The 27,500-nt window shown below is 42.0% G+C and overlaps 1 protein-coding gene across 1 annotated transcript in view; it reads right to left on the reverse strand.

Annotated features, from left to right (window-relative positions):
- LOC126996293 (G-protein coupled receptor GRL101-like) overlaps nucleotides 1–27,500 on the reverse strand; it is a 222,614-nt gene that overhangs the window by 81,671 nt on the left and 113,443 nt on the right. The window contains exons 8-13 of the mRNA XM_050856670.1: nucleotides 26,902–27,006; nucleotides 26,615–26,731; nucleotides 11,567–11,689; nucleotides 10,561–10,659; nucleotides 3,284–3,430; nucleotides 665–814 (exon numbers count right to left, since the gene is read on the reverse strand). Coding sequence (XP_050712627.1) covers nucleotides 665–814; nucleotides 3,284–3,430; nucleotides 10,561–10,659; nucleotides 11,567–11,689; nucleotides 26,615–26,731; nucleotides 26,902–27,006 — 741 coding nt within the window. The remainder of the gene's footprint in view (nucleotides 1–664; nucleotides 815–3,283; nucleotides 3,431–10,560; nucleotides 10,660–11,566; nucleotides 11,690–26,614; nucleotides 26,732–26,901; nucleotides 27,007–27,500) is intronic.

The raw sequence follows: 27,500 nt of genomic DNA on the forward strand, positions 1-27,500 counted from the left end.
TCATTTGCATACTCCTTCACATATATTTGACTCAGCCTAACCCGTCACTCACTCGGATACTAAACTCTATACATCATATATTCATCCTTTATTCCTTCCTCACTCTGTTCTCTTCTTGACTTACACTCATTCTTTAACTTATGAGTTTCGACACTCTATAATATTCTTCCCTTTCATCCCTCCGTTGAGCTTACACCTTTTTCTCTCTTCCTTTCTAAACTAAGTCATTTTTTCCTTCACTTATACCCAATACTATCACCCAACCTCACTCCCTTACTCACTCACTCCTCTAAACTCTCATTCTCTTCATCACTTCCTTTCCTATACTAAGCCTTATTCCTTCCCTTATTCGTACTCAATAATATCACCCTACCTCCTCCCATCTCTCCCTCCCTCCTCTAAACTCCTGCCATTCCCCTCTACAGACACGCATGACACACTTCCACCTCCCTTTACAGCTTTCCTATACTAACTCTGATTCCCCCCTTCTCTATCACTCTCTCACTCACTCCCCTAAACTTCAACCCTTTCCCTCCACAGACAAATATGACGACCTTTCATCTGCCTTTATAGCTTTTATCCCACGCAAACAATCCATCTCACGGACGCAGGCACTCCCTTTTCCTCTCCTCCTTCGATGTTTGCCTCGCTCGCGCACACTCACCGCATCCAAACTCGTCGTTGTAGTACTGGCCGTTGTGACAGTCCCGCGTCCCGTCACAAATGTGCTGGCTGGCGATGCACCTGTCCCGTGATCGCTCCTGACTGGCCATGAGGCAGGTGAGGGCAGCCCCGACCTCACACCTGGATACACCTGTCCGGCAGAGAGTAATTGATTGTATGGCTGTTTGGGGGATGAGTGACCGGCTTGCTGTTGGATAAACTTGACTGAAACGCTGCCTTGTTTGATTGTTTGACTGACTGACTGACTAACTAACTGACTGACTGACTGACTGGCTGATTGACTAACTGACCTGACTGACTAACTGACTGGCTTATCGGGTAGCTTTTATGGGGGTCACCTGACTAGTTAACTGAAAGAAAAGAGAGGAATGATGGAAGAAAGGAAGAAAGAAAAAAAGAAATGACTGAAGGAAGCAATGAAGAAAGGAATAAAAGAACAAATGAAGGAAAGCAAGAAATAAAATCAGACTGACTGACTGGATTGACTGATTAGTGTACCTGCTGACTATTTTGACGTTAATTTGGTTGACTGAAAGGAAGGAGAGGCGAAAAAAACAAGAGAAGGAAGAAATGAAAAAAGACTGAAGACTGAAGCGAAGGAAAAATGGGTGGAACAAAGAAGCAAAATAAAGAAGGAAGATTGGAATAGAGAGGATTGAGTAAAAGACTGAATAAATGTTAAAAAGAAATACAAGCTGAAAGTCAAGAGGTAAGAGAGGACTCCCGGAGCGATATTGCAATGCGAAGTTGGTATGAAAGCAGTTATTAATTGAAAGCATCGCCTACGTGAAACAGAAAGGGAAGATAAAAGAGACATAGAAGTAATTTTTTAAAGGACTTGCAATAAATAAAAATATAAGCGTAAAGACATGCAGAAAATGGCGCTGGAATTCTTTAAAAAAAAGTTAACAAAAGCAGAACTTCATCAAAGACAATATAATATGATACACATAAAACGTCAAAAATGAAGAAAAACAATAAAATACATGAATAAATTAATACATAAATATATACCTAAATAAATGCAACCCTAAATAAACCAAAATTCACCACAAAATTGATAACATGCGTGAAATTGCTTCCAGAACGCGGAGCAAGGAGCAAATTCAAAGTCCCGACGAAGCTTTAGAAATACAGAAATGAAACACACACACACACACACACACACACACACACACACACACCACTCCGGTAGCTCAATCGGTTAGAGAGCCGCGCTGCAAGGCTTCACGGCCAAACAGGCGGCGGTTCGAGCCCCGCTCAGGCAGGATTCTTTCCGTTGACTAGGAGTGGTTACTGTCCCCCTTAATACCTCCATGCTGTCCCCCCTTGAGCAAGGGGGATGGGGTTGTGGTGTGAGAGGTCCTGGCAGTACCCTGAGATCGACAATAATGAGCACTTGCTCACGTCGGGAGGGTACCTGCTGGCGAAAGCAAGTCCAACTCGTGATCAGGCCGTGGTGAATTTCACACACACACACACACACACACACATACACACACACAGGACAGGAAGAAAGTCGCCAAAGTTGCAACATTAATGAATTGGTCACACCCCTAAAGTTTTAATTTCCATGAAGTTAGCACACTTGTGTGTGTGTGTGTGTGTGTGTGTGTGTGTGTGTGTGTGTGTGTGTGTGTGTGTGTGTGTGTGTGTGTGTGTGTGTGTGTGTAAAATTCACCACGGCCTGATCACGAGTTGGACTCGCTTTCGCCACCAGGTACCCTCCCGACACGAGCAAGTGCATGCTCATTATCGTCAATCTCTGGGTACTGCCAGGACCTCACACACCCCACACCTCATCCCCCTTGCTCAAGGGGGAACAGTAACCACTCCTAGTCAACGGAAAGAATCCGTCCTGAGCGGGGGTCGAACCGCCGCCTGTTTGACCGTGAAGCCTTGCAGCAGGGCCTCTAACCGATTGAGCTACCGGAGCGGTGTAGCAACCGGAGCGGTGTGTGTGTGTGTGTGTGTGTGTGTGTGTGTGTGTGTGTGTGTGTGTGTGTGTGTGTGTGTGTGGGGGGGGGGGCAAACTTCCAGCGTCAAAGGGCTTCATATTGAAATTGAAAAACGAGGGAAAGGGAGAAATACACCACAATTCAGTTTTCTGCCGCGAGCAAGGAATATCATCTTTTGAATAATGGAAGGAAATCAAATGCCGCGGCAAAAGAGGAACCGGAAAACATGAGCGTACGAAAAAAATAAACGAAGGGGAAAAACACCGATGTACAAGCAAAAATAATTAAGGATGAGAGAGAGAGAGAGAGAGAGAGAGAGAGAGAGAGAGAGAGAGAGAGAGAGAGAGAGAGAGAGAGAGAGAGAGAGAGAGAGAGAGAGAGAGAGAGAGAGAGAGAGAGAGAGAGAGAGAGAGAGAGAGAGAAAAAGGGTCGGTGTAGGGGTACAAAAGGAAAAAAGAGCAAAAGTTTATTGAAATGCATGAGACGAGGGAACATGTAATCTGAAGCGAACACACACACACACACAAACACACAGACACACACACACACGAAAACAACACATACAAAAATATCCCAGAGCAAAAGCAAAGATATTTTTACGTATAAGCTTGGTTATGTTTGCTGTGTGTGTGTATACGTACCGTCGCGCCGCGTGTACAGAGCTGTGGAGCAGTGGGCCTCGTCGGAGCAGTCCGGCAAACAGTCGCAGAAGGAGTCGCACACGTTGCTGGCCAGGATGCACCGCGAGCTTGGACACCTGAATCCTTGCCCCGCCTCGCACGCTCCACCTGGCGGCAGCGAGACGTGGGGTGAGGCGAGGCGGCAAACTTTTCGGAGCATCGAAACTCTGATGACTGAGTTATGAGGAGGGCAGGAGGAGGATTTAATTACTGGGGACGTGAGGGAGAACCACGAAAAACTGCTGATATTAGTTTTAGAGGAAATAAAGCGAAGAGCGGAAGGAAAAGTATTTTGTCTGCATTTGAGAGACCAATTATTCCTTCGCAGTAGTAACAAATATAAGATCTCTTTTTCGGAAGAAGGAAAACAGGAAGCAGGGATATGAATTTAACAGTGAACAATATCCTTCACTCATACCAAAAATAATAGAACCCGAATGGAAAAATGGTAAGTCGCAAAAATTGAATTAGAATATGGAAAGGAACGCTTGTAGGAAGTTATACCGCAGTAAATATGTCTATAAAAGTTAAAGGTAGAGAAAAAAGAAAAAAAAAGAATATAAGTGAATGAGAAACAGATCAAGAAAAATAATAAAGTTTCACCGGGGAGAGTATTGAAGAAGATTGAGGAAGAGAAATCGAAAGACTTATGAATTAAATAAGACGCGGAAGTTTAGAAAGACTTAATATGTAAATTGGTGGCGGACTGGCTGAGCACGAAACCGCCAGGGAGGGAAGGAAGGACGAGAATATTCAGCAGGATGGGAGAGAAACGTCAGCAGGTGGAGGAAGAAAAATCAGCAGGTGGATGAAGACAACTCAGGAGGTGGATGAAGACAAGTATGGAGGTGGATGAAAACAACTCAGCATGGGGATGAAAGCAAATAAGCAGGTGAATGAAGACAACTCAGAGGGTGGATAAAGAAAAGTCAGCAGGTGGATGAAGACAACTCAGAGGGTGGATAGAGAAAAGTCAGCAGGTGGATGAAGACAACTCAGCAGGTGGATGAAGACAACTCAGCAGGTGGATAAAGACAACTCAGCGGTGGATGAAGACAACTTAGCAGTGGATAAAGACAACTCAGCAGGTGGATAAAGACAACTCAGCGGTAGATGAAGACAACTCAGCAGTGGATGAAGACAACTCAGCAGGTGGATAAAGACAACTCAGCGGTAGATGAAGACGACTCAGCGGTGAATGAAGACAACTCAGCGGTGGATGAAGACAACTCAGCGGTCGATGAAGACATCTCAGCGGTGGATGAAGACAACTCAGCGGTGGATGAAGACAACTCAGCGGTGGATGAAGACATCTCAGCGGTGGATGAAGACAACTCAGCGGTCGATGAAGACATCTCAGCGGTGGATGAAGAAAAGTCAGCAGGTGAATGAAGACAACTCAGCAGGTGGATAAAGACAACTCAGCGGTGGATGAAGACAACTCAGCAGTGGATGAAGACAACTCAGCGGTGGATGAAGACAACTCAGCGGTGGATGAAGACAAATCAGCAGTGGATAAAGACAACTCAGCGGTGGATGAAGACAAATCAGCAGTGGATGAAGACAACTCAGCGGTGGATGAAGACAACTCAGCAGTGGATGAAGACAACTCAGCAGGTGGATAAAGACAACTCAGCGGTGGATGAAGACAACTCAGCAGTAGATGAAGACAACTCAGCAGTGGATGAAGACAACTCAGCAGGTGGATAAAGACAACTCAGCGGTGGATGAAGACAACTCAGCAGTGGATGAAGACAACTCAGCAGGTGGATAAAGACGACTCAGCGGTGGATGAAGACAACTCAGCGGTGGATGAAGACAACTCAGCGGTGGATGAAGACAACTCAGCAGTGGATGAAGACAACTCAGCAGGTGGATAAAGACGACTCAGCGGTGGATGAAGACAACTCAGCGGTGGATGAAGACAACTCAGCGGTGGATGAAGACAACTCAGCAGTCGATGAAGACATCTCAGCGGTGGATGAAGACAACTCAGCGGTCGACGATGACAACTCAGCGGTCGATGAAGACAACTCAGCGGTGGATGAAGACAACTCAGCAATCGATGAAGACAACTCAGCGGTGGATGAAGACAACTCAGCAGTGGATGAAGACAACTCAGCAGGTGGATGAAGACAACTCAGCGGTCGATGAAAGACAACTCAGCGGTGGATGAAGACAACTCAGCGGTCGATGAAAGACAACTCAGCGGTGGATGAAGACAACTCAGCGGTAGATGAAGAGAACTCAGCGGTGGATGAAGACAACTCAGCGGTCGATGAAGACAGCTCAGCGGTGGATGAAGACAACTCAGCGGTGGATGAAGACAACTCAGCAGGTGGATGAAGACAACTCAGCAGGCGGAAGAAGACAACTCAGCAGGTGGATGAAGACAGCTCAGCAGGTGGATGAAGACAACGCAGCAGGTGGAAGAAGACAACTGAGCAGGTGGATGAAGAAAAGGCAGCAGATGGATGAAGACAAGTCAGCAGGTGAATGAAGACAACTCAAAGGTGGGTGAAGACAATTCAGCAGGTGGATGAAGAAAAGCCAGCAGGTGAATGAAGACAACTCAACGGTGGATGAAGACAACTCAGCAGGTGGATAAAGACAAGTCAGCAGGTGGATGAGGACAAGTCAGCAGGTGGAAGAAGACAGATGAGCAGGTGGATGAAGAAAAGTCAGCAGATGGATGAAGACAAGTCAGCAGGTGGATGAAGACAACTCAGCAGGTGGATGAAGACAACTCAGCAGGTGGGTGAAGACAACTCAGCAGGTGGATGAAGACAACTCAGCAGGCCGATGAAGACAACTCAGCAGGTGGATGAAGACAAGTCAGCAGGCCGATGAAGACAACTCAGCAGGTGGATAAAGAGGAGTCAGTGAGAGAGCAAAGAAAACAAATGAGAGAAGTAAAAAACAAGACGGATGAAGGCAACTTAGGGAGTAAAGAAAAATAAGCTAAAATTAATGAGTAAAAATAAATAAAAACAAGTGAGTCAACAGGCAGACGAAAGCGAAACATTTTAAACTTCAAACAGACTACGAACTTATTGACACATGGGAAACAAAAGTGACGGAAAGAAACGAAAAAAAAAAAATACAGGAGTAGGGTAACAAGGGAGAAAAAAATAACAAATAAATTCAGGAAAATAATATAAAGAAACGTTAAGTGGAGGGATCACATGACAACAGAGGACGAAAAAAAACAAAAAAAACAACAAGTAACACATCAGAAACACGTCAACGAGAAAAAAAAATATTTGGAAAAAAATAGAAAAAAATGTGAGAATGAGGGATTAGACAAAACCTGGGGACGAAAAAAAAAAAGAGAAAAAAAGACATATAACTGCCGGGAACGATTTGATAGTGATTATTCAGACCGGAAAGAGAGAGAGAGAGAGAGAGAGAGAGAGAGAGAGAGAGAGAGAGAGAGAGAGAGAGAGAGAGAGAGAGAGAGAGAGAGAGAGAGAGAGAGAGAGAGAGAGAGAGAGAGAGAGAGAGAGAGAGAGAGAGAACAGGAACGAAGGGAGGGTGGAAATTCATCGATATAGAGGGAAAAAAAGATAACGATGAAAGTGAGAGAAACGAGAGGTCGAGAGAGCGGCAGAAAATAGAGTAAAGGAATAAAAATGAAAAAAAATAGCAGCGAAATGGATTGCAGAGAAAGGTGCCGAAAGACCCGATGGAAGGAAAAAAAATCATGAAGAATAACTAGTGTAAATGGAGAGACTGAATCGATCGTAGAAAGAAAAAAAATACACTGCACTGACGGAAGAGAGCACACGTGTGGAAGGGGAACACGTGTGTCTGTGTGTCTTCCTAGGAGAGAGAGAGAGAGAGAGAGAGAGAGAGAGAGAGAGAGAGAGAGAGAGAGAGAGAGAGAGAGAGAGAGAGAGAGAGAGAGAGAGAGAGAGAGAGAGAGAGAGAGAGAGAGAGAGAGAGAGAGAGAGAGAGAGAGAGAGAGAGAGAGAGAGAGAGAGAGAGAGAGAGAGAGAGAGAGAGAGAGAGAGAGAGAGAGAGAGAGAGTAATCAATATCTAAAACAAAAGCCACCCATGATAACAAAAAAATAAAGAAAAATGTGATTGATTAAAAGGAAAACAAAGGCTATCAAGAAAAAGTCCAGCCAGCCCGAACTTGTTGAAAAAAGGTAATTAAGAGAGGAAGGGTCGACGATAACACACTAAAAGGAAACACTTTGAAGGGACGAGAAAATATTATTCAGGAAGGAAGCAAGAGTCAGCAGACAAGGAAACTTCGACGAAAATATGATAAAAAAGGAAAATGTTTTAAAAAGATGTGTGTGTGTCTGAGAGAGAGAGAGAGAGAGAGAGAGAGAGAGAGAGAGAGAGAGAGAGAGAGAGAGAGAGAGAGAGAGAGAGAGAGAGAGAGAGAGAGAGAGAGAGAGAGAGAGAGAGAGAGAGAGAGAGAGAGAGAGAGAGAGAGAGAGAGAGAGAGAGAGAGAGAAAATAATCGCAATCTTCACTTAACTATTGCAGTTTTTCTTCCTCTGTAGAGCTGTGTATTTTCCAAGTCAATTGTTTCTTCTTTACTTGTATTTTTTTTTTCATGTTAAAAAAAAAAACTCATCAGTATGGAATATTTACGGAGGCGATGAAAGGTGAGTCATGTTGCAGTGTTTTGTTTCACTTCAACAGCGTTCTATTGATGGAGATTTTTTATTTTTTTATTTCGCCGTAGTTTCTTTCTACTCTCACTGTGAAAACGTTGAAAAGACTTGCTTATTTTGCAAAACCGAGGCCAGCAAGTTTTTTTTTATATTTCTCTGAAGTGGGAGTGGAGCGAGACTACGCCAAAATAAAAAGGCAAACACATTTCATCAAAACCTTATTCATATGTGAGTAAACGTTAAAAATACCTTCGTCTGATGTATATTTTCCTTGAGAGCCAACCCCTTGACCGAAACATGAATAGTACAGGGAAAATATGAAACGTGGAGAATACGCGCTCCAAAAGAAGAAAGCTGCAATGGACGAATGAAGATTACCAGGAACACTGATCTGGGCTACATTTAATTAAACATGAAAGGACAACCAGATGATGACAGACCACCAAAACGTAGAAACGCACACGGACCCGTCTTACAAGTGATAAATAGAGAAGCGTACTTGAGAATATACAACAAAAGAAAATATAGTTTTAATTAGAAAAAAAGCTCAACAACTGGAACGCAAAACCAAAAATAAACAAAAAAACCGAACTCAGAACAGATAGCAAAACACAAGTAAGCGAAGTAAAACAATGCCAAGAGGAAAAAGAAAAGGAACAAGGGAATGTATAAATATAGTCTTAATTGCAAGATAGTTAGCAACTGGAACGCCAATCCAGAAATAAATAAGTAGAAAAGGAAAACAGCGAGCTCAGAACGGAATAGCAAAACACACGTGAATGAAGACAAACATGATACCAAGAAGAAGAAGAAAAAAATACAAGAGAAAGTATTAATAAAAATCAAGTCATAATTACGAGAAACTCAGGAACGCCAAACCTGAAAGAGAAAAGAAAAGAAAAGAAGGAACTGAGAATAGACAGCAAGAAAGGCAAAACGCACTTAATTGAAGATAAACACAAAACCAAGAGAAAACAAAACAAGGGAATGCTTAAATATTTAGAAACTGACGGATAGGAAAGGGATAGCTAGGACTGGGTAATAAAAACAAAAACAATGACAATAGACAACTGGAGATGAGAGCAAATTACAGGACAGTGCAGGAGGCGGAAAGACGAAAATACACACACACACACACACACACACACACACACACACACACACACACCATACAAAAGATTGGAACTGACATGCAGATTGAAAGCAGGATTACCTATAACAAATAACTGGATTTTGCTGAGTGGCAGAGAAGGAGGAGGAGGAGGAGGAGGAGGAGGACGAAGACGAGAAGGACGATGACGATGAAGAGGACGCGGACGAGGAAGAGAACAAGGACGAGGAGGACGAGGACGAAAACGAGGAGAAGGGTGATGGCGAAGATGATAGTGACGATGGAAAATAAAAAAATAACGGCAAAGTGCTGTGACAGACTGTAAGAAATGATGGTGATAATGACCATGATAGGTGAGCGTGATAGTTTGGTTAATAGTGAAAATGATAATGAGAATGATAGCAAGAATGACCGTGAAGGCGATAGTGTGAATGATAGTGAAAATTATATTGAGTGATAGTGAGAATGATAGAGAGTAATAGTGAGGGTGATAGTGAGGATGACAGTGAATGATAGTGAGGATAATAGAATGATAGTGAGATAGCGATGTAAAAGGAGGTTGAGAATAAATATAATCGTGCTGGTGATAGTGAGGATGATAGTAAGTGATAGTGAGAATCATAATGAGGGTGATAGTGAGAATGAAAGGAAAGGTGAAAAGGGGCATGACAGAGATTGATAGTGAGGGTGATCGTGAGGAGGATAGCAAGTGATAGTAAAGGTGATAGTGAGTGATAGCGAAGGTGATAGTGAGTGATGGTGAGGGTGATAGCGAGTGATAGAAGGTGATAGTGAGTGATAGTAAGGAGGATAGTGAGTGTTAGTGAGTGATAGTGAAGGTGATAGTGAGTGATAGTGAGTGATAGTGAAGGTGATAGTGAGTGATAGTGAGTGATAGTGAAGGTGATAGTGAGTGATAGTGAAGGTGATAGTGAGTGATGGTGAATGTGATAGTGAAGGTGATAGGGAGTGATAGTAAGGATGATAGTGAGTGATAGTGATGGTGATAGTGAGTGATAGTGAAGGTGTTAGTGAGTGATAGTGAAGGTGATAGTGAAGGTGATAGAGAGTGATAGTAAGGATGATAGTGAGTGATAGTGATGGTGATAGTGAGTGATAGTGAAGGTATTAGTGAGTAATAGTGAAGGTGATAGTGAATGATAGTGAGCGAGAGTGAAGGTGATAGTGACTGATAGTGAGTGAGAGTGAAGGTGATAGTGAGTAATAGTGAGGATGATAGTGAGTGATAGTGAGTGATAGTAAAGGTGATAGTAAGTGATAGTGAAGGTGATAGTGAGTGAGAGTGAAGGTTAAAGTGAGTAATAGTGAGGATGATAGTGAGTGATAGTGACGGTGATAGTGAGTGATAGTGAGTGATAGTGACGGTGACAGTGAGTGATAGTGAGTAATAGTGAGGATGAAAGTGAGTGATAGTGAGTGATAGTGAAGGTGATAGTAAGTGATGGTGAGGACGATGATGACTCTGGAGCCTCACAGTGCAGCTCGTCGGCGTGGTTGTCAGCGCAGTCCGGCCAGCCGTCACACCAGTAGTAGCGGTGCACGCGAGACCCGGACCCGCACACGGCGAAGTCCCCTGAAACGCACACACGCAAACGTCCATGAACGCACACGAACTACACACACATAAAAAAAAAAAACTTATATGGGTACACATACAAATTTTAAAACTCACACACAAAGTAACGTTCATGAATAGAAGACTGTAGCGGTATAAAAAAAAAGGTCTTGTGGGTTCATACATATACATATATACATACGAGTACATACATACATACATACATACATCTCTCTCTCTCATAAATAATTGGACAAACGAACAAGTAATTAACTGAATATATCGCTATGTCTAATTGTTTATCCCGTTCATTAACTTTCTCTTCCTCCTCATCACTCATTCTCTTTCTCCTCTTGTTTGTTCTCTTCTGGACAGTCCATTCAACATCGTCAAGTTCCGAGCTACTCTTTCTTTATCCTCCTCCTCCTCCTCTCCTATCTTCCTCTCTCTCCTTCATATCCTCTCCACTCCTGTCTTGAAGTTCTTTGTCTAACTTATCTTTCGTCTTATTGTTCTTGCTCTTTTGCTCTACTTTTTCTGTACCTTTATATCGTCATTATTCACTCTCTCCTCCTCCTCTTCCTCCTTCTCATCCTCCCATCCTCCTCCTCCTCCTCCTCTTCCTCCTCTTCCTCCCCCCCCCCTCCGTCCTCCTTCTCTCCGTCCTCCTTCTCCAACTCATTCATGTCTTCCTCGTCCTTTTCCATCAAGAATCTCAAGAAGGAGAACTTTCCTTTTAAAATTTTGGACCGTATCCTCTCGGCTAAAGTTCAAACGTTGAAATGAAATAGATGCATGTGTAAAAATCTAGTCTCTCTCTCTCTCTCTCTCTCTCTCTCTCAGTCAGTCAGTCAGTCAGTCAGTCAGTCAATCAATCTATTTATTTATCTATCACTATCTATCTATCTATCTATCTGTCTCTCACCTGGGCTGCACCTGTCCTCGTCCGTGCCGTCCTTGCAATGTCTCACGCCGTCACACACTCGGCCGGGCCTGATGCACTGTCCATTGGCGCACTCGAATTCCGCCTTCCAGCACTTCCGATGGTCTGCGGGGCGAGGAGAGGAGTGAGGCGGAGCATGAGCCTAACTTAATCGAGTGTGCGAGGGATGAGACACAGGGACACTTACACAGTTCGCCATGATGGACGTTAGTAAGGGTCGTATCATAAGACATTTCGCCTCCAAGAACACATATATGGCAAGGCTTTCGTAGGAGTTGTGGGCATTTCCAGGAGTAGTTTTATGACCCTGGTGGTAGTGCGATCTTTCTTCTGTGCCGTGAACCTCAGGAAACACCCATTAGAACCCAACTGACTCCCTCTTCGACCTATAGAATAGCTGATGTGAGAAGCGAGAGTGTCTTGTAATGCCGTCCTAAGCCTCCAAACCAATACCAAGGACTTCGAAAATTCCTCGTGTAGGGTTTTGCGTTCAGGTTTAAGCTAAGGAAGAGGAAACCATACTCGAAATCTCTTGCGTATCTGGTGTTGCATCGAAAACCTAACCATTGTGGAAAAAGGATGGAAAGTTTCGTTTAGTCGGCGCAACATCTGTGGTCATATGCTGGAGAGAGACATAAGGGGAAGGAATTATAGGAAAACGGAACAGATCACAGGAGACGGGACACAACCCTCGATTAATACCTGGTACCCATTCACTGCTGGGTGGACAGGGGCGTAGGGTATCGGAAAAGCCGCCCAAATTTAACCATTGTGGAGTGTAGAAGGTTGAAGAGTTTGATTTGGGCGATTACAAAGCAGATGTGATGGACCGTGAAACTGGCTCACAGACAGGATTACTTTCTTGTACGTGTTATGAAGCCAGGTAGAGACTTTAATATTACTCCTCTTACGTGGATATTAGCAGGAGCGAGGATACTTAAGGTCCATATTATTAAACTCTTCGGGACATTAATGCATATTTATAAAAAAAAGGCTCTCACGGAAGTTATTGGGGTTTCCATTGGTCGTTTCATGAGCCTGGCGGTAGTTTTGCAAGGCTTCCGCGCTGTGAACGGGAAAAACACTCATGACAAACCGACGTAGCTCCTCCCTGGTCTTAAAAATAGTGGTAAAAAGAATCCGTAGCGTTTGATAATACCAGTCTAAGTCTTTCTGAGTGGTGTGGATGAGGAGAGACTGAGCTATTCTCCATTACATGTGGGAAAGAGAGGACATGATCAATTAATAAAGACTACATACATAGAGGAAAGATGTAGCGAGCTTTCCTTGAAGTGTATGAGGAAATGAAGAGATAAAGGGCAGATTAGCTTATTTTTTTCATTTCTTACGTGTGAGCAAGAGAGGACAGGACTAGAATATCGTAAAAGACTATACAGAGGAAGGACGTAGCTAGCTCTCCTTGAAGTGCAAGGAAACGAGGCGAAAAAGTACAGACTAGATTACTCACCTAACGAGAAATAGAGTGAGCCGGAGGGAGAAATAGAGGAGGATCATATAACTTGTGTCCTTGACGTTGAAGAGACTGGGATATGGCTAGAGGGGACTTGATTATTTTCTTGACGAGCGAGTAAGTGAGCCAGAGGGAGAGATAGAGGAAGAACATGAGCCAGAGGGAGAGATAGAGGAAGAACATATAATTTGCCTCCATAATGTTGAAGAGACTGGGAGATGACTAGAGAATACCAGATTACTATACAAGTGGATAAAGAGTGCCAGAGGAGTGGAGAGTTGAAGAGATAAAGAGGAGAAAGAACCTAGCATCCTTTCCTTTCCTAACCTGGTATCAACGTGTCAAATGCAGGAGTACATCGCTAGAGCTTTATCGGATTTCTAGCGTTGATCTACGGAAAGAAAACGTGTGAAATGGAGCAAAAATCATACTTCAGTTCATTTTTTTTTCTTTTTTCTGGGGTCGGTACGAAAAACTAGGTGCAAGTAAAATGTTGACTTGAATTGACCTAAGATTTCGAGGTTTTATCGTCATCTTCAGCTTATGTAGTGAGAAGCTGAGTTGAAAGAGTGAGCTTTTCAGTGAGGGAATCCAACACTCCTGCAATGTTTTTCAATCCCGTGTGTAACTGGAAACGAAAAAATAAAAGCGAAACGGAAACGAAGAATGCGATAAAAAAACAAAACAACTGAAGAGGGGACAAAAAGTAACGAGATATAGCCTAAAAGTAAAAAAAAAAAAAAGAAAGAAAGAAAAAAAGAAAAAAAGAGATCAATGGAAAGGAAAAAAAACAGTACGAACAAACGAGGAAAGAAAAATAAATTAAGAGCAACACAAATAAAGAAAGAAACAGCCGGAAAGGAGGATGAAAAAGCACAACGAAGAGAACAAACAAAAGAAAACACAAGGTAAACAAAACAAAGCGAAAAAGAGAGAGAGAGAGAGAGAGAGAGAGAGAGAGAGAGAGAGAGAGAGAGAGAGAGAGAGAGACTAACAAAGGCCGTGGAAAAGATAAAAGAAAAGAGAAAAACACAATCAACGCCTCGCACACATTACTCCCTTTCTCTCTCTCTCCTATTGAGAAAGAAAGGCGACAAGGATGAAGAGGCGAAGAGAACCGTGAAATAGAAACAAAGAGACAAAGGAATAGTGAATTAAACCTCATTTTTATCTCGTAATAAAAGGGAGAAAAAATGCTTCCAAAACCACGCCTAACGAGAGAGAGAGAGAGAGAGAGAGAGAGAGAGAGAGAGAGAGAGAGAGAGAGAGAGAGAGAGAGAGAGAGAGAGAGAGAGAGAGAGAGAGAGAGAGAGAGAGAGAGAGAGAGAGAGAGAGAGAGAGAGAGAGAGAGAGAGAGAGAGAGAGAGTTGCGAAGAGAACTGTGGTGCAAAAGAACCCTCAAGAGACGAAATCCGTGCAGAATGAGGTTAATTAAATACTGACACAGCTCAGCACTTGCAGGGAAGGTCAGGTAAGTTGACACCTGAGCGTCTCTCACCTTAGTTGCCTAAATAGTTTACACATGGATCGAGTCTTTCAATTTGCTCGCCTTTCACTCGAATTAATTAACACATCAGGGGTTCATTAATGCTTTTCAAGGAAGCTCAATAATTATTGTTCTTTTTTTTCCGAATCAGCAAGGATAAATGAAGAGTAAGTGATGTGATATAAATTATTGGTGTGTGTGTGTGTGTGTGTGTGTGTGTGTGTGTGTGTGTGTGTGTGTGTGTGTGTGTGTGTGTGTGTGTGTGTGTGTGTGTGTGTGTGTGTGTGTGTGTGTGTGTGTGTGTGTGTGTGTGTGTGTGTGTGTGTGTGTGTGTGTGTGTGTGTGTGTGTGCGCGCGTTCATCTACCACTGGGATAAAACTACATGTTTACATCAGGAAATTTATGACACGAAATAGTCTCTTTATCGATACAGCAAGTTCATTACAATCTGCCACACAGAGAGCGAGAAAATGATATCTCCATGATGACGAAAGGGTGGAAAGGTCATAAAGGAACTCAACGACAATCAAGGAAAAGCGAATAACCTGTAGCCACGGTCTGACCTTCCGGATCTGGAGGTGAAGAGGGAGTTACAAGACTTCCTTTCCTCAGGTAGTGGCGAACAGGTCAATTACGCCCCGGAGTTAACGAGCCCAAGGTAGTTATGAAGTTTCTCCCAATTATATATATATATTTTTTTTTGGGTGGGTGGTTATTGTAGTAGTAGTAGTAGTAGTAGTGGTTGTTGTTGTTGTTGTTGTTGTTGTTGTTGTTGTTGTTGTTGTTGTTGCTCTTGTTGTTGTTCATATTTCTGCTGTTCCTGCTCTTCTTTCTTCGTCTTTTTAATTTTCTCTTTCTCTTTTTTTTTCTCTTTCTTTTTCCTCTCTTCTTCGTCGTCTTCTCCTTCTTCTTGTTATTTGTTGCCGTTGTTGTTGTTGAAGAAATAGTAGTAGTGGTGGTAGTGGTAGCAGCAATAATAACCTTCGCAGGAGTCAGATTAATTCCAGATGCAGCAATACTCTGACATATTACATCATCCTCACCACTACCACCTCCCCCACACCACTCCCCTTAATCTCCCCCCCCGCCACCACCGCCGCATCCAAGAATGTACCCTGTGTATTTTTTTTCCAGCCTCGCGCGGCCCTGGACAGAGCGGTTCATAATGAAGGGCGACCCACGAGACCGAATGCTTCCCTGGCGTGGATATTGCGGAGAGGATTTGAGGACGCCGGGAATTGGGAGCGACACGAAAAAATAAGAAAAAAAAAATCATCCCGCTAAATTAATGACAACGAACATATGCGTGTAGTACTCTCTCGCTCTCTCGCTCTCTCTCTCTCTCTCTCTCTCTCTCTCTCTCTCTCTCTCTCTCTCTCTCTCTCTCAGCGAAGTAATACCGGTGAAATTTTTGGTGTGCGTGTGTGTGTGTGTGTGTAAGCCAGCAAATACCATTCCATTAAGTTAACCTCGATAACGACTTTTCTATACAGTCTCATTAATTAAAATGCAAAGCTAATATGCGAATGTGACCTACCTCCACAACTTAAAAGAAATAAAAATAAAAATAAATACATAAGCTGCCGTGTGTGGGTGGGGCAGCAAAAATGTAGAGCAATAATAAGTAAATGAAAGGAATGAGAGTTATGATTTTTTTTAAAGTTTCACTATTACACACGCGGCATATTGCGTTACGTTTAATTTGATATTTCTCTTTTCAATTAAACCACGTGAAGAGGACCAAAAAAATGAGATATATCAATTGAATAGAAGTGGTAGCAGTGGCAGTAGTAGTAGTAGCAGTAGTAGTAGTAGTAGCAGTAGCAGTAGTAGTAGTAGTAGTAGTGAAGGTGGTAGTGGTACACCATTATCATCAACACCACGTAATACAAACAGACTCGCCACAGCTAACCCCAAACTAACTATACAAAGTTCTAACCAACTAGCTAACCAGCCATAAACTCATTCTATTTTCTTCCGTCCATCCCCTCGGCTCTCCCACATGCACACACGCAGAGCTATCATCCGCCCATCACGGTTTGGTTACGTCGCGGTAATTGGACTCGCCCGGGAAGCTGTAATATCATCCTCTCAAACTACGAAACGATGAAAACTGAATCGCAGGTTAATTGCTAAAACTCCCTCCCAGCGCCCACTCTTCTTTTCACTTTTATCACTTTTCGAGCACCAAATGGATGTGGAAACCCTTCGTACCCTTAATAGCAGCGTGGGCATACAGAGAGCATATTCCATAGGACACGCCATTAGTAAAAACGTGAGCATGCTGAGATTTATGCTCCTCATCCGTGACTCTCTCTGATCCACCTAATTGAAAATGCATCTTTTTTCGATTGCAGAGAGAGAGAGAGAGAGAGAGAGAGAGAGAGAGAGAGAGAGAGAGAGAGAGAGAGAGAGAGAGAGAGAGAGAGAGAGAGAGAGAGAGAGAGAGAGAGAGAGAGAGAGAGAGAGAGAGAGAGAGAGAGAGAGAGAGAGAGAGAGAGAGAGAGAGAGAGAGAAACCCGTCACAGTATTTCGCATCTGACTCCATTTCAACATTTCACGCACTCTTTCTTTGCTCTGATTAAAAGTTGATTCCAAATTTCTTTCATACTTTTCGTACTTTCAGAGCTACACGAAAGTTTCTGATAAAATTTGATCAGGTATTTCTTTCATGGTGTTCTGACTGGTGTTCGCATTGTCCTTCTTGGGAGTCGCTGAGTAATGTGAACGTGGTTGGCTGCGTCCGTAGAGTTTACCGCGTCACCACCTAGATAACGCTCCGCCCGTAACACGCTTTCGTTTGCAGCCGCTGAAAAGTTAGTGGTAATCAAGTGAATATTTTACTGGAAAAACTTCTGATCAGTCTGCTGGAGCTGAATGTGGCAGGCGATATACTGAGACTTTGTTGTTATGCTAAATGTTATCTTTTTGTGTACATTTGTGTTAATAAAAACTGCCTATCTTGTGTAAGTGGTGCGCTGAGGAAAATAATACAGAAAAATATAGCACGAGAGCATGTGCGACTGACATATAATCTCCTGAGAGCCTCCTAGGCGCCATAGGGACACTTAGTTAATAGATTACTATGACATGACGTTCCTCCCACAAAATAATGTCTTCTTGGCAGCAAACAGAAGAAGACTGGTCCCCTTTTTACACAATGCCGTGGGCCATTTAGTCACCGATCAATTAATCTATTTATTAATTTTGGCTTTTTTTCGACCTTTTTTCGTACTGTAACTTCAGAGGCACTTCATTAACTAGGGCAAGGAAATAACAACCACATTAAATTCTAATACGTTCTATGTAACGACCTGGACTCTAATTTTGCTGTTTCCCTTCATGATTCTTTCTCGCACACACTGAGCAAGAAACTGAACACAATATTTCTTTTCATTTAGTTATCGATCCTCGTTTATTCATCATTTGCGTGCTGGAAGTTCCCTTTGGATATTATTACGTTCCGATTCGTATTATAACTACAGAGACACTTCACTATGCAGCAAAAGAAAACTACAACCAAATGGAAGTCTGCGTTCTTTTTACATAGGCAGTCATTTCAAGCACCTTCTCGTACTACAACATTAGAAGCGCTTCACCAAAATACAGCACAAGAAAAAAAAAGCTTACAGCATTCCACATTCTTTTTATATTGGAAACTCTCCAACATCGTTTATTACCGTAACCTCATTAACATTCTTTTCATGTTTTCACTGCTGTTTTATTTTTTCGTTATCGCTTTGCTGTTGCGCATTTTTCACGTACCCCAAAAGAGACTGCCGTTCTCTTTTCCATCACCACAATGCTCAAAGACGTTACCATGGCAGCCTCCCAGCCAATTCCAACGTCCATTGTTTTATCCTCTACCAGCTTGTGCTGCCTTGCCTCTTCTCATTATGCCGTGAAATACGAAGATCACTGTTTTCATTTTCATTATTTTTCTTGCACAATGCGAAACACAGCGAGCGCAATATCTCTTTTCATTTAGCTTCCGAGCTTTTCATTTATTTATTCTTTTTGGCTTTTTTATGACCTGATATATATGTAATGACCTGGACTCTCCTCTTGCGGTTTTTCTTTTTGATTCTTTATCTTTTTTTTTACAGCAAAGGAGACAGCACAAGGGCACACAATAAAAGGAAACAATAAAAAAAAGCCCGCTACTCGCTGTAACGAATCCGAAGAGGTGGCCAAAAGAACAGTCAATTGCGTGAGAAGCGGTGTCCTGATACCTTCCTCTTGACTGAATAACAAACTAACGCAACATATTTTCATTTAGTCATCGAGCTTTTCATTTACTTATTCATTTTGTCTTCTTTTTCGACCTGACGTATACGATGTAGCGACCTGGGCTCTCCTTTTGTGACTTTCCTTCTTCATTATTTTTACACTCAGAGAAAGAAACGCGCAATATCCTTTCAGTTAGTCATCGATCAATATTTACTTTTTTTTTCGGCATAACCTAAATCCACTAAAAGCCTTCCATATCTTTCCTTCCACGGTCTAGGGTGCGTGCAAGGCCTCAGTTAATTTCTTCTTATACTCTCTTTTTTGTCCCCCTTCCACCCTCCTTCCCTCCCTCCCTTCCTCCTTCATTGTGGTAAAGGGAGAGCACTGCCTTCCCTCCCTTCCTCTTTTCCTCTCTCCTTCCTCCCCTTCTTCTATTTCGCGAAGTGTTGCAGTGCATTCCTTCCCTCACCCAGTCCCTCCTTCCCTTCCCCACTCCCTCCCTCCCTCCCTCTGTCCCTCCTTCCCTCCCTTCCTTACTATGTTACTCCTTCCTTTTCTCTTTCTCTATGCCCCTCCCTCCCTCCCTTCCTTTGTCCCCCCTTCCTTCACTGTGTCCTTCCCTCCTTCCTTCCCTCCCTCCCTTTAAATAGCAATGTGTGTGTGTGTGTGTGTGTGTGTGTGTGTGTGTGTGTGTGTAGTATCTTTCCATCTGGTTCCACTTCCTCCATAGGGAATAACAAGAGACGCGGGTTGCTTTATCTTTGTTTGCTTTCATTCGTGTCTGTGTGCGCGAGGTGGCTTTGTTTGCTTTGTTTCTTCTTTCTTTATCTCTTCCTTCCTCATTTATCCCACTGTGCCGGTTGCCCTTCACCTACGAATAATGTATCATGTTTCCTTTTATTTCCTTTATTTACTCCGCTATTTTTTTTCTCTGCATTGTTCGTGGGTAATAGAATGCATGAAGCGTGTGTTTTTTTTGCCTCCATACTTTCTCCTTTCCTCGCTTCCTTTTCTCTCCACTTTTTCCTTTCTTTTTTTTCCACTCGTGTTGTAATTCTTTTCTTCTTCTTTCTTCCTTCCCTGTAATTTCTGTGAACAATATATCTTGTTTTCTTTTATTCTCTCCATGATCATTTTCATTTTTCCTCCAGTCTTCATGAGTAATAAAAGTCATGCAATTTCTTCTTCTTTTCAACATTCATTCCTTTCTCCTTTTTTCCCATCCTTGCTGTCATTCTCTCCTTTTTCTTTCTTTTTTATCTTTATTTTATTTTCTTTCTTGTGTCGGATTTCCTCCAGCTACCTATATCTTAATTAATTTTATTCTCTCCATTATTATTATTTTTTTTCTCTACACTCTCTTCTTTCCCTTTTTTTCACCCGTTCTGTCATTCTTTCATTTTCCCTCTTCCTTCTTTTTGTCCCACCATGCCGGCTTTCTCCAGTTATGCGTAATATATCTTTTTCTTTTACTCTTTCCATTATTATTATCATTATTATTATTTTACCTCCATTTCCTTTGAGTAATTGATAAAAGTTAATCATATTTTTCTTTGCACTCTTTCCTTTCCTTTCCTATGCCGGCTTATTCCAGCTATGCATAACGTATCTTGTTTTCATTTATTATCTTCATTATTATCATTATTATTTTTCCTCCAGTCTTCATGAGTAATAAAAGGTGAAAGGTAAAGTTATATCTTCGCGTGGCTGCAGTGCTCACCTCCAAACTGCTGGCACTTTGAGCTTTAGGTGGGACGCGGGCCGATGTAAAATCCGGGATTGGCACAGTTTTCCTTCCTCAGGTTTTCTAAGGTGCCCATTTATCGACCAGCCCGAAAGGGAGGGCGAACAGCTGGGAATTTGGACCCGAGCCCGCGGAGTGGTAGCCAGGCACGTTGACCACTGCAACATTTATCCTCTACACTCTTTCCTCCCTCCTTTTTTTTCTACTCGTGTTGTAATCCCATCCCTTTTCTCTCTTCCTTCCTTTTTTATCCCCTTGTCCCGGCTCTCCTCCAGCTATGCATGTATCTCGTCTCCTTTTATTCTCTCCAGTATTATTTTCAGTATTTTTCTCTATTCTCCACAAGTGGCAAAAGGCATCCAACATTTCTTCTTCTTCCTAGCCGAGTTGCATCCTTTACTTTCTTCCTTCCCTATTCATTCCTCTGTGCCGGTTTCCCTCCAGCTACTAATAATGTCTCTTGTTTTCTCCTCTCTCTACTATTCCCTTCCTCCATTCCCCATGCGTAATAAAAGGGAAGCACATTTTTTTCTGCAATCTTTCTTTTCTTCTTTTTCCCTTTCCCTTTTCTCTCTTTCTTCCTCATTTATTCTATGTGCCAGCTTTCCTTCATTTGTTTACAGTGTGGGAAGCAGCTCAAGGGAAAAAAAAAAGGCATAATGAGATAAAGAGCCCGCTGATTACTGCCTCTGTAAAAAAAGGGTTTAGCAGAGTGGCCATCCATGAATAATATATCTTGTTTTCTTATATTCTCTCCATTATTACTGTTATTTTACTTCCTTTTTTTCCTCCATGAGTAATAAAAATCTTGCAACGTATCTTTTTCTCTACGCTCTTTTCCTTTTTTTCTCATCGTGCTGTCATTCTCCCTTTTTTTCTCTCTTCCTTCCTTGTTTGTCCTGAGTCTGTTTTCCTCCATATGTCCTGTTTTCTTTTATTCTCTCCATCATCATTATTATTTTTCCTTCATTTTTCACTAGTATCAAAAGCATGCACAGGTATTCATCTCTCTACACTCTTTCCTATCTCCCTTTTTTTTTCACTCGTGCTGCCATTCTCTTTCTTTCCTTTCTTCTTCCTCATTTATCCTTTGTGGCTTCTTTCCTCCATCTGTGAATAATATATCTCGTTTTCTTTTGCTCCATTATTATTATCGCTATTTTTTTCTCAATTCTCCATGAGTATAAAAAAGGCAAGCAATTTATTTTCCCTTTTTTTTCTTTTTTCCTCTTTTTTCCTACGTTACTAATTTATCCCCCTGTGCCGGTTGCCCTCTAGCTATGAATAATGAATCTTGTTTTCCTTTATTCTCTATATTATTATTGTTATTTCTCCTTTTTTCCCGTTTTTTCTCGTACACACTTCCCTTCTTTCTTTCCCACCTGTGCTGGCATTCTTTCCTTCTTTCTTTCTTCCTCATTCATCACAGCTATGAATAATGCATCTTGTTTTATTTTCGTCTATTCAGTATTACTATTATTAATCTTCAACTCTATTTTCCTTGCTTATTAGAACCCATGCAACTTTTTTTTCCCGTTTTCTTTCTCGTGCACGCTTCCCTCCCTTCTTCTCCTGCCCATGCTGCCATCTGCCCGTCATTCCACGCCCGAGGGAGCATCCGCAGCACCGTGAAACTCGATGAAAACTGACGGTCGCTTATGATTAGTTTGCCATTAAAAGTTTAAATATATAACACGCGAGGAAAATGTAACGTAACCTGACTTGTGTTCCTTTTCTCTCGTTCTCTTTTAGTTTATAGAGGAAGGTGTATGAAATGAGGAGGACGTTGATGATGAATGAGTAACTAAAAGAAAGATTAAAAAATAGAAGAGAGAACATGAGAAGTTTATATAAAAATTGCACGCAAGGAATATGTAAAGTAAACTGACACATTTCTTTTATCTCCTATTTCAGTCTGCCAACGTTGATAATCATTGAGTAAATAAAAGAAAGGATGAAAATTGGAAAAGAAAACAAGAAGCAAAAGAGCACAAAGAAAATAAATATACGAAAAACAACCGATTAGAAAAAAATGACAAACAAGAAACAGACAGAAATAGGAAAAAAAACTAGACAATAAAAAAGCATCATATTTCCAAGAAAAAGGAGGAAAAAAGGACACAAAATCACGTAAACGAAACACAAAAATTACAAGTGTTTTTAATTTTGTAGGGAATAGTTAACGTCTTGAGTTTTGTATGGATTAGGATAACGTCTTTAGATACTATAATTCAGGATAGAGCATTTAGCTTTGTATGAACTAGGGTAACATCATTATTTTCTTTTATTTTCTTTATTTATTACCTCCGCCAACGAAGTTTGAGTAGGTTATATTTTCGGTCCGGTCAGTATGTTTGTTTGTTCGTTAACAGTCTCCTGTGCACAATTTTGCGGATATCTCAACCAATTTTTCAGGGAAGCTTCATGTCCATCCAGAATAAAACCCATTATTTTTTTTTGTGTGTCAGAGGTCAAGGTCAAGGTCAAGGCCGCACAAAACGTAAGATTCACATATTTTTGGCCATAACTTCGGTTCTCGTCATCGTAGAGACTTCAGACTTGGTTCATATTGTAGCTCATGGAAAGACGCACCTTGCATGGCCATGACCTTGACCTTTGACCTTGACCTTTGGCCTTGACCTCAAAAAGTTCGCCCATGATCAAAGTTTAAAAAATATAGAAGTTCATCAAATTTCGAAACGAATGCTTCCATATGATGCACCTTGCATGACCTTGACCTTTGACCTTGACCTCGAAAAGTTCGCCCAAGGTCAACGTTTAAAAAAAAATAGAATTTCATCAAATTTCGAAACATATGCTTCCATATGATGCATAGGATCACAGTTGATGCCCATACCAATTTTCAGGACGATCTTTGGCGGAGGTGTGCACTCTCCGAATGCTATGCGTCTAGTTTTGTATAGATTAACATAGCGAATTAAGTTTTGCATTGCTTAGGATAACGAATTTAGTTTTCTTTAGGTGAGGAAGAAGTCTTGAGTTTTGAATAAGTGAGGATAGCGCCTTTAGATATTTTTTTTAAGGATTAGTGTAACATCATCAGTTCTGTATAGATTTGTTTAGTGTCCTTAGTTTTATATAGGTTAGGATAACGTCTGCTGGGGCCTAAAGAAGAAAGAAGACAGACAGTGATATAGGACCATATTATTAAGCAGTTCAACGCCCAAGCTCACATATCTGACAAGGCTTTCTTAACCCGGTAGCAGCGATGGGCCAAATTTGTGGCTTTACCGTGTAGCAGCGACGGGCCAAATTTGTGCCATGATATAAACCCCTCAAAATAGATGATACATAAACTGATCACAAATGCTTTGATATATATTATGAAACGGTTTGTGTGAGTGATGATTTTTTCTCATTTTTCTCGCTTAGAGGGGCCTTTAAGAAACATGACCCGCACTGCTACCAGGTTAAAGTTGCTGTGCATTTACACCTGAACTTTTATGACCCTGGTGGCAGTTCGACAAAGCTTCTATAACATGAACCCACAAAACTACTCTTTAGAACCCGATTAATTTCTTTCTCGGCCTTTGGAAGTACTTGATGTGAGAGTCAGAGGCTTCTAATGATACCGACCATAACACGTCGCGCTGCCGTTCCTTGGCCGCACGAGAAAGCCCCAGCAACACCGTCACCCTCGATCGACAAGAGCCAGCATTTCGAACTTTCTCTTGCGAGCTACAATCCTCTTTACACTCCTAGTCGGGCCACTAAGCCTCTTCCTCTCACCTACACGGCGCCTTGGACGGAGTATTAAAGAACACGTGGGAAAAAATGTTTGGGAAAGGGTAAGGTAAAACCACACACACACACACACACACACACACACACACACACACACACACACACACACACACACACACACACACACACACACACACACACACACACACACACACACACACACACACACACACACTCCTCAGACCTTAATTACGATTCAGAATAATATATTTGTTTATGAATGCAGGAAGGGGAAGGAGGAGGAGGAGGAGGAGGAGGAGGAGGAGAAGGAGAAGGATGAACACAATATGGGGTATTCAACTGTGTGGTGCCTTTCCTTCCTTCCTTTCTTTCTTTCATTTTTTCTTTCTTTCCTTATTTCCCTTTTTCTCTCTTTCTCTCTTTCTTTGTTTCCCTTTTTCTTTCTTTCCCTCTTTCTTTCTATACTTCTTTCTTTATTTTCCTTTTCCTTTCCTTCCTTTCTTTCCCTCTCTTTTTTTTCTTTCCTTATTTCCCTCTTTCTTTCTTTCCCTCTTTCTTTCTTTCCTTCTTTCTTTCTTTCCCTCTTCCTTTCCTTCTTTCTTTCCCTCTTCCTTTCCCTCCTTTCTTTTCCTCTTTCTTTCTTTCTTTCTTTCCTTATTTCCCTTTTTTCTTTCTATCCCTCTTTCTTTATTTCCCTCTTTCTTTCTTTCCTTCTTTCTTTCTTTCCCTCTTCCTTTCCTTCCTTTCTTTCCCTTTTTCTTTCTTTTTTTCTTTCCTTAATTCCCTCTTCCTTTCTCTCCCTCTTTCTTTCTTTTTCTCTTTCTTTCCTTAATACCTTTTTCCTTTCCTTCATTTCTTTCCCTCTTTCTTTTTTTCTTTCTTTCCTTAATTCCCTCTTTCTTTCCTTCTTCCTTCCTTTCGTCTTCCATTTCTGTTTATATTACGTTTGTTATCGCTTTACCTTTACTTAATCTAGCCAAATTGCTCTCTCTCTCTCTCTCTCTCTCTCTCTCTCTCTCTCTCTCTCTCTCTCTCTCTCTCTCTCTCTTTATTTTGGGCGTGGGTAGTGTTGCTCCCTTCCACCTGATCTTTCTCCAATAGCTTCATTTTTTTCCCATTTCTCTAATAATCTCACTAATTAACTCCCATTTTCACCTTCAATCCCCTTTCATCACGGTCTCCTTGGTCCTATTTCATTTGCCTGTCTTTTTTCTTTCCTTCTCTTCTCGATTTGACTGGGGTTTTTTTTTTTCTTCTTTTCTTTCATTCTGTTCTCGTCTTTTTCGGTCAGTTTCTTTCACCTACAGATCAGAACCGGATACGAGATTAACAGGTAGACAGGTGTGTTCGTATATGTGTTTCTTGCCACAAATGCGAAGTTAAGTTGATGGTTCTTCACTGTGTTTCCTCTATGTACTTCTCCATCCCTCCATTCCATTTTTTATCATGTACCATCCTTTGAACTTGATTAACTTTATCTTTATTCTTCTCGTCCTTTACCTCTCTCTTTCGCTATACAACTAAGTCTTTCTGTTGATTATTTCTATTATTACACTAAAGTACTCGCCTGTTAATCCATTTTCCGTCCCAATTTTTATTCATTTTTCGCTTTTAAAACATTCGACTGATTTCCCCTCTTTTTTTTTTAAACTCTCTCTCTCTCTCTCTCTCTCTCTCTCTCTCTCTCTCTCTCTCCCTCTCTCGTTCTTGTCATGCAAATCCCTTCCAAACACCGCTCTCCTTCACAACACCTCGGCTTTCCCCTCCCACTCGTGTCCTTTCCACCTGCCTCTCCACCTCTCCCTGCAAAGCCTATATTCCTCAACCCTCTATTTCACCCCGCCCCTTTCAATCTCACACTTTTTACCCCGCGCTCCAACCACCCACCTGTCCGACCTCTTCCACGAACCACCTGCCCCTCCTATTCTTTCTCTGTTCCTTCCTTCTCTCCCTCACCTTCATGAATTACGTATCCTTCTCTTGCTTCTCTCTTAATTTCTTTGCACTCCTATCTTTTTTTTTTTACATTTCTATTTCCGTTCATTATTTTTTCCCTCCGTGTCATTTCTTTCCTTTCAGAACGTTTGCGCCTCCTTTCTTCGTCCATTTCATCATATTTCTTTTTCCACTCGTAACATTTCGTCACATCCTTCGTCTATCCACCTACATATTCATCTCCCCTTTTCGTTTTTTATCCATTTTCACTTCTTTCCTCCTTTCCCTTCTAGTCCCAATCTCTCCAGCCTATCTCTCTACCTCTTCAATCATCTACTCTTTCCTCTTTCCTCCATTTCTTCCTTTCTGCAACCCATCCATCTCTTCACCTTCCCCCCGTTCACATGCACGCATTCTCTGAGGTAAGGGGTACTCACGACATAGCTGTTCGTCCGACCTGTCGCCGCAGTGGTCATCGAAGTCACAGACGAGTTCGCTAGGCACGCAGAAGTGGTTATTGCACTTGAAGTAGGTAGCCGGACACACGTAGGTATCTGTTGAAGGAAGGGAGAGAGTTGTGGTGAGTGAGTGCGTATGGGGGAGGGGTGAAGGGGGCGTAAGGGTGCGTTGTCGTGGGGGAGTTAGGGATGAGGCTGGGGGGGTGGTTGAGGGGAGGGTAACAAGAATACAAATGCTTTCACGACACACACACACACACACTCACCACACTTCAGCTCGTCGGCGCCGTCGGGACAGTCCTGGAAAGTGTCGCAGCGCCGCGTCTCGTCGATGCAAGACTCCTCACACTCGAACTCGTTGGGGAGGCAACCTAAAGAGGAGGAGGAGGAGGAGGAGGAGGAAATAGGTTTATCGTATTTACCAGCTCTATCATCATCATCATCATCATCAAAATAATAAGAAGAAAAGTATATTAACAACGGCAATCATAATACTCTCTCTCTCTCTCTCTCTCTGATGGCCGTTCCAATGACGTAACTTTTTCACTGCTTCCATTTTTCACCTGTCCTCCTCCTCCTCCTCCTCCTCCTCTTGCTTCTACTCTTTCTCTCCTCGTCATCATCATCATCGTCATCAACGTCATCATCATCGTCACGGGAGATCAAGGCAAGCGATAAATGAAATGGACGCAATCATCTCTTTAATTCGTCAAAAAATTAGTCCGACTAGAGACCCACTGATCATGATCCCCAACGAAGTAGATAGGTCTCTCTCTCTCTCTCTCTCTCTCTCTCTCTCTCTATATATATATATATATATATATATATATATATATATATTTGTTCATATCTCATACAGGTAACA

Source organism: Eriocheir sinensis, chromosome 9, assembly GCF_024679095.1.
Source record: "Eriocheir sinensis breed Jianghai 21 chromosome 9, ASM2467909v1, whole genome shotgun sequence".
Classification (NCBI taxonomy): Eukaryota; Metazoa; Arthropoda; class Malacostraca; order Decapoda; family Varunidae; genus Eriocheir; species Eriocheir sinensis.